Here is a 7,500-nt window from a genome sequence, read left to right as displayed (position 1 = left end):
CGTTTCTCTCTCGATCGCAAGCCCACCAGTCACGTCCCAGCGCGCGGCTACAGATAAGTTCCGACGACGCACTGCGTTGAAATCTTTACGCTTCATTTGTCCCGATATTACAGAGACACTCGACCATGGACGATGGAAACGTAGCGCATAAGGGGTTATGCGTTTGTTTGCTTTTCAAGAGGCCAAAGATCTTGATCGTTTCCCCTTTAGTCCACCGATTTCCCGAAAGCAGCGATCGCCGAGGCCGTGCGTTATGAAGGGGTTTGAATGGCGACCAAGTCAGGCGAGCGCTCGCGCGCGCGTCGTTGACTTTATGGCTTGTGTCAGCAAAAAGGAAGTCGTCATACGCCCCATGCTTGCTCTGCTTGTTGAGGGATTTGCCTGGAACAGCAGCAGGCAACCTCAACAATCAAAACGCCATCACACACCAACACGGTCAAACGCCCTGCTGTATTCTTGTGCCGTACGGGAAACATCTTCGAACAGCATCGCAACAGCGGAACCATACCTCACCATTCCCACTTACATGTGTCTCCCGCGTTTAGCATAATTCGTCAATATGCAGCATGGTTGAGTGATTTAAAACAAAACACCGAGAACTGGGAGTGCCCTGGTCTGCTCTAGATGCGGCTCATTCGATGAAATCATTACCCATCTTCACCGGACTTGGGTTTTCGATTCGTGCGCGTTCTATCGTTCAGCTTCAACGTGCGAGCGCTGTTGCATGCGTTCTAAAAATAACTCCCAAATCGACCGAATGCTACAACATTATGATGGTGATGAATCATCTGGAAAGGTCTAGTTCTATCTCGAGAATAGTGAAATATCCGCTGGAACCAGAGGAACCTTGGTAGTAATAGCGAAACATCTTTTATTGAAGTCTCCGAGGTCACACAACCGCGTGTGGTGTGTTGTAGCACGATGATTCGATGTGCGTACAACGTGCGGCAACCCGCTCAACGACGACGACGACGACGCATGTATTGGGCTTGCGTAAACATTCTTATCAAAACGGGTCGCCTTCTGCACCTCCAGCCCCTTGCTTCGTCTTCTTCTTGTCGCAACCTTCTTAGCCTTCCAACCAACCCGCGCCGTGACGGCGTGTCAAATGACATCGAAGAAAGAATTTGAATGCATCACTCACCAACGAACCTACCAAAGCCCGACCGTGCCATCTGCCTAAGGGTGAGGGTAATTGCTCATTGTCGATAACCGAAACCACTGACACACGTGTACCAGATCCGAGGCGTTGTTGGCGCTAATAATGGCGGCAATTCGATTCGCTTCCACTAATCCGACTAACTCCGGCGGTAGTGAGTTAGAATGGACGCAATCAATAGTGCATTGCAAAGATCACTATCGCTCAAACTCACATACAACACACACACACACACACACACACACACACACACACACACACAAACAAATGCACACCATGATAACAATAATGTGGATTATTCTATTAAGGAGAATATACCTACCTTATGGAAGATTGTTGACCGACGATTCAACTACAGAAGATGACGCGAACACAGAACTCAAAACGATCACCGCGATCCTCCGCGTGCTCCGGCTGGGAACCGAGACGCTTCGTGAATGAATCACGAAGTCCTGCTGCACTATTCTGGGTTGTACATGTTGGCCCCCTACACACGATCGCCCGTTCAGTGTGTGCGTACACCCTAGCTAACTGATCCCTTTCGATCGTGCTGCACAACAACCACGTGAATGCTATGCGATTGTCCCTCTAGACGCTCGTTGCTTGTGCGCGTACAACGCGACCGCGACGTGTTCGCGTGCGTGAATCGTATGAGACGACACTTAATTAAGAGAGTTAGTAGAAGCGCTTCCCTCGCTCGCCCGATCGGAGTCAAAGCGGTCCACGTTCTCAATGGATGCTACTACCAACACCAGCAGCAGCAGCCGCAGTGCGCGATGTGTTGGATGGGTCGTCGTCTGCACCCCACCAAGGGTTACACATTCTCGAGTTCGTCTTCTTCCATCTGCTCGCATCACGCGCGGTTCAAGATAACAAACCCCCCCGGCCAAGAAGTGTGAATGTGTTGGCTTCTTATGTAGTTTAATGAAACCGAATCGTACATTTGATAAAAGTAAACGGCGCTGCTGGCGCTGCTGCTGTTTGGTTTGGTCCCTATAAGTGAGCGACTCGGACATGGACGCACGATGGTGACACGACGATGGTGTGTTCATGTTTAATTAACTCTAACAGCGATAGATAAATAAATACAACTAGAGCTACCCGGTGCGCTGGGTACAACTTTTTATAAAAACGGTGTCCGAATCACGAGTGTGAAAGGTTTTCATTTTTTTTGGGACATATTGAGAGAACAAATGAGAAACTAATACCCGGCGACCAGCATTCGTAGCTGCTCTTCCAAACATATTACAGAGAAAATGATAAGAACATCAATTTACTCTCTCGCACTCGGGCATCAGAGAGTGCTATCAAGTGGTCGCAGCATCCTCGAAATATTCGTCTACTTCATACAGTGCACGAAATTAAAATAGCACCACCAGGTTTTTGTATATTATTTTTCTAACAATGTTATGGAGCATAGTTTTTGGAGTATAGACATTTTAGTCCAATTTTTCGAAAAAAGGGTGCGAAATAAAAATAGCACCACCTTATGTTAATTTTCGTTTTTGCACTCATTTCAAAGAACTTTATTTCGGTTTTCACAACGATGGAAGTGTAGCCTAAGTGCGTTCATTTAAAGGCGAAATCACTTTTGTCCCTTTTGATTTAGCCTCTATGGTCGATCAGAGTATCTAAAGTTCGAGAAAAGGTAATAATCCAAATCTACCAACACGCAGGCCTCTCTAAAAAAAAAAGATCACAGAATTCATCGGACACTCCCAGCTGTTGAAAATCAATTGAAAAGTGGCGATAAACTTGATCCCATCGAGAAAAATAGGAAGAAAAGTAAGCTTTCCTCAAAGGATAAACGGGGAGTTCGTTGAATTGCAGTGAACCAGAGATGAAAAGCATCACAAATCCGCGCGGAATTGGTGCATACAGTTACTGCACGTCTCGTACAACAACTTTTGGTAAGTTGTGGGTACTCAGAGTTGCGCAAAAGCCACGGGAAACCCAAACTCAAATGTCGAGTTCGGGAGTGCTTTGGAGGAGATACAGAGGGAAAAGCTCACAACACTTATTTTATACATGAAATCGTATTTGATTGAAGTTATCTGAAAGATTTACACGTAAAAAGACTATTAAATATTAAAAACATGATGAATTTTTCGAAATTTGGATGAATTTTGTTGAAAATCATTGGTGATGCTATTTTTGTTTCGCCCCCTTTTTTTTAGTTTTCCTGGAGTTACTAAAAAATGGATCCACAGATCCAAACTTTTCAAAGCTTGTTTAATTCGGAACACAATTTGGGTCGATAAAAGTAACATACGCCCAGTGGCACCCGGGTACCCCGGTGCCCAACGAAGGAGTAAACGCCGGGTGCCTAACCGAGGGTTAATTTCGTTGGGTGTCCTTATGAGTCCTTATGAGGTTTTCGTAGATTCCTACGATCATTAGCCTGCAGTGGAGCAAGCCAGTTTCGTTTCTTCTTGCGACCGATTTCCGCAAGTTGAGCAGCGCGCATTGAAGTCTTTTTCTCGATGGTCCTTCCACCGCCCTTTTGTCCCCTCTCCTCGGGAATGCTTTTATTTGGAACTGATAAGAAACATGCGCGATAGGTGATAGAGTAGAGAGCAAGTGAACGGGAAAAAATCACCAACCCAGCGTCGTTGGTGGTGCTGATAAGGATTACAAGGTTTCTTGTCTGGCGCTCGGGCCTGGCGGTGGTCTATGCTGGAGATGTGAACGCGAAGGAATAATCGCGTCGCGCTGCAGAAGGTCATTTTTGTTGTGTGCGAGAGAAATTGGACTAGAATTCGTACTTCTTCGCTCAGAGGCGGAGACCGTGGATCCGATTTTGCTTACGCAATGATCTATTTTAAGAATACGGCCTGCAGCCGCCAGGTTAACCAATGCTACGCCTTCAGCTGGCCGTCCTGCGGTGTATATAATACAATAACTATACTTCCCACACATTTTGCTAGTACGACGAAAAAGTAATATGAATAAAACTCACACACGTAATCGCAATTTGCGAAGATCGCTCCGTTGCCGAGACACTACAAACAGCTACCAAGTTCTATCTACTTTCCTTACCTTCGAAATCCGGCCATCCTTTCCCGTCGTCGATTAGAGAGTTTCTTTCTTTTGCCAAAACCGAATCACTCAACATATCCGGGAAACTTTGCGTTATCCGGGAAACACAAAACGGTGCACGAAGGAGTTGGGTTTCCGCCGGAAGCAAGGAACTTATATTACTTACGGAACATCCTGGACGGCCATCGGGGTCCTGCAGTTATTGCACTTAAAGCGGATTATCCATGCTTTTTCCCGTAAAGATAAATTTCTCGCCACACAAAAATCTCGAGAATTTCTGTATCTTAAAGCGTATGCGCGAAGAAGAAGAAGAAGCAAAAGAAGAAAATGAAGAAGAAAACGCATAAAACGATCAATTCCGCCGTAAATCGACATAAACGAAATATACTGGAAATGAAATTTTAAAACCGGGTTGCCAGCACTACCGATGGCCGTTTTACTTTCACATCGAGCGCGAGTAAAACGCGCTCGATAGGAAAGCAGCTTTATTCGCGGGAATATTTGAATATTCATGCGGGCCTTTACACGGCATACACTCGCACATAATCCACCATTAATGTGCTATTCGCAGTCCACGTGGAATGCCATCGATCTTTGGCTTTCCAGAACGTATACATTGCCTTCACACCCAAATCTTTCCAGGGTTTCTCCCCGAACTGATGGAAATCATAGTGGCCACCCACGCCGATGCCCAAAACCACGTGGAAATCCTTATCGAATGGAGCCATTCGGTTGCCGCTTAAACGCCACAGCCTTGCGATTTGCGAACGTTGTGACTCGATGTTCCGGTGCAGTCCTTCACCAGGATCTATGAAACAGTAAACTTCGCCGTCCACCTCCATCCACACTCCTTCCGGTGTCCACTTTAAACCGTACTCGTGGTAATCTGCGTTCCACTGGATATCCCTGGTCAGAGTGCACATTTTTGAGCAGCGTAACGGTTCGGTATCACTTATCAGCAAACCTCCAGAAAGCTGATTCGTGAGTCGAGGACCACCAGGTACAAATGCTAAACGCATTAACCCCGAGGCATATCGATCCCGTCCGTAGTAGTCCGTCGATGGAACGAGATAAAGTTCTGTATGGAATTCGGTCCAGTAGTTATAAAATGGACAAACAAAAAAGGGACGCGATAAATGGTTACTTACGTGGGAAAATCCAATTCCCTTGTGGTAGTTTCGCACGGATCACCACCTTTCCATAGGTGAAACGGAAGCTATTGATAGTGGACACTTGCGCCGTAAGTATCGGTGGTATCATGTCGAAATCAATTTTCGTGTCCCGTATACAATCCCGCGAGCTTCGATCGCCGGTACACTCATCAGCAAAGCGGAACTGGTTGTTCGTTGAGCCCGGACCAAATTTATCTTCGAACAGCGTAGCTCTGATGACCAGGTTTCCACTTTTTAAATACACATTTTCTTTAAAATCAGCATACACAACAAACTCATTATCCGGCTCGGAAGCGAAGCGGTTCTCTAGGCGCCATTTTCGTTGATCCAGCGCTCGTCCGTCGAACTTATCCTCGAAAAGCAGCTGTCCTGAACATACCGCACGGCCATTCACAGTTGTAATTCCCGGCAAACAGTTTCCATCCATGCCATTATCGAGCTCGGTTTGAGTCGCTGTTGATCGTACATCTTTTGTTCGGCGATCATTCGTTCCGTGGACGAAGGGACCATAATCGTCATCATCATCAGCATCGTCAGCTCCGGAACGAAAGGTCAGTCCGGTGGCAGGTGCAGGGGTAGTTGAGGCGGGTCTTAGCTCCCGCACTGTGAACGATCCTGAACTTGTACGATACGTTTGACCATTACGCACAATGATCGTACGATAGTAAATCATATCACCAGGCACAAGTTTCGCCTCACGATCGATTAACAAATATCGGCCATTTTTCACCTTTGTAATCGTTTGTGCCCAGCGACCCACATCGTAAGATTGGGAAAACTGTTGATTTAGTTTTCCGTGAAAGGTAAACGAGCTTATCCCAGGATCGGCGTTAATCCACACTATTAATCCTTGGGGGTCGAATACCTCAAATCTTGGTTTCGGAGGTTGATACCGACCAACTCGTCGAGGATCACCATTACAAACCGAGATGTTAAACAGCAGCAACAAGAAATGGAGAAACTTTTCCATCTTGACTCTTCCATCGATTGCTCATCACTAAAGTGGCGACTAAATACGGATGGAAATTCCGCTGCTCTTGCTTACGCGTGGGAAAAACTTACCGCACAATAGGTGCGCGATGTAGATCGACATCGTCGTCACGCAAACAGACCTTGTTGGAAAATGTGGGTGAAACTAAATCTATCCTTTATTGGTAAAAAAAGTGTCAACATTCTTCATACGTTTTCACGGATTTACCTGCTTATCTGCGGAGGGAGTAACACCTTGCCCATCAGAGGCAGGTTCTGGTTCCCGTTCGAACAATATCACCAGTTCCGTGTGGGGAGTGTGGGGAAATAGGTCAACTGCAATCGCCTTTCGCGCAACGAAAGGTTCTCCTCGGAGCTGCTTCGAACAGGGGCGCATCAAATCGACCCAGTTCTTAATGGCGCTCTGTGGTGAACAGGATACGTACACAAGTTTGTCCAAACCACGTGCGTTGCGTAGCTGCGTTATGGAACGAACATCTAAAGGAAAAGAAAAGATAAATTACTAGAGATGCTACGCCGGGAGCACTGCTGATGCTTACGTAGTCCTGCTCTTGGCGGATCCACAATGGCAATGATGGACTCTTCTTGCTCCTGTACAATGTTTGCATTGCGAATCAGTGACATGATAAAGTCATCAGCGTTACCGGAGTAAAATTTACAGTTTTCGATCCCATTCCGTTCGGCATTATACTTGGCATCTTCGATAGCTTGTGGAACGATGTCCACACCGAGAACCTGTTTGCAGTGACGAGCAAAGCAAAGACCGATCGTTCCTGTACCGCAACAAATGTCCAACACGCTTGTATTTTTGTCCGGTGCCGCTAAATCGATCGCACATTGATACAGTACACCGGCTGCGAGAGTGTTGATTTGAAAGAATGCCTGCGGACTGATGCGGAACTTGAGGCCCAGAATCTCGTCGTCAATGTGCGTCTCGCCGTACAGATGCTCGATCGGGTTCGTGTACTGGCCTTGTTGCCGTTTCTGAATCACTTCAAAGTAGATGGAACAAACGCCAGCCGCTTTACCGGCCTCCGACGATAGACAGTCAACGATCGATTGTTTTAGGTCTTTTTGCTCTGCCTCCGAGAGTGCCTGAAGGTGCACACCAACAATGACCATCACTTGTCCAGTCGCATG

General features: G+C 46.6%; 3 protein-coding genes across 5 annotated transcripts in view; all 3 read right to left on the bottom strand.

Moving 5' to 3' along the window:
* Positions 1 to 4,480, bottom strand: part of LOC125953605 (zinc finger protein ZFP2) — a 12,548-nt gene extending 8,068 nt beyond the window's left edge. Inside the window, exon 1 of one of the 3 annotated variants that reach the window (XM_049683277.1) lies at positions 4,365 to 4,480. The gene's annotated coding sequence lies outside the window, so the exon portion shown is untranslated. Of the gene's footprint in view, positions 1 to 1,481 lie in introns of all 3 variants that reach the window. The other 2 variants (XM_049683276.1, XM_049683278.1) reach the window with 2 other exon arrangements.
* Positions 4,481 to 4,656: 176 nt separating this feature from the next.
* Positions 4,657 to 6,340, bottom strand: LOC125958021 (beta-1,3-glucan-binding protein-like). The gene is made up of 2 exons (XM_049691113.1): positions 5,347 to 6,340; positions 4,657 to 5,207 (listed from the first exon to the last, which is right to left on the bottom strand). The coding sequence occupies exons 1-2, from the start codon at positions 6,338 to 6,340 to the stop codon at positions 4,720 to 4,722; spliced, it is 1,482 nt and encodes a 493-aa protein (XP_049547070.1). The 3' UTR covers positions 4,657 to 4,719.
* Positions 6,341 to 6,466: 126 nt separating this feature from the next.
* LOC125956832 (tRNA (uracil-5-)-methyltransferase homolog A) overlaps positions 6,467 to 7,500 on the bottom strand; it is a 2,150-nt gene continuing 1,116 nt past the window's right edge. Inside the window, exons 2-3 of the mRNA XM_049689052.1 lie at positions 6,900 to 7,500; positions 6,467 to 6,837 (exon numbers count right to left, since the gene is read on the bottom strand). The exon at positions 6,900 to 7,500 is cut by the window's right edge and continues 720 nt beyond it. Of these exons, the coding sequence (XP_049545009.1) occupies positions 6,557 to 6,837; positions 6,900 to 7,500 (882 nt within the window). The 3' untranslated portion in view covers positions 6,467 to 6,556. The remainder of the gene's footprint in view (positions 6,838 to 6,899) is intronic.

The sequence above is a fragment of the Anopheles darlingi genome, chromosome 3 (assembly GCF_943734745.1).
Source record: "Anopheles darlingi chromosome 3, idAnoDarlMG_H_01, whole genome shotgun sequence".
Classification (NCBI taxonomy): Eukaryota; Metazoa; Arthropoda; class Insecta; order Diptera; family Culicidae; genus Anopheles; species Anopheles darlingi.
Note: the sequence above shows the minus strand (reverse complement) of the source record. Positions and strands in the feature narration are given on the sequence as shown.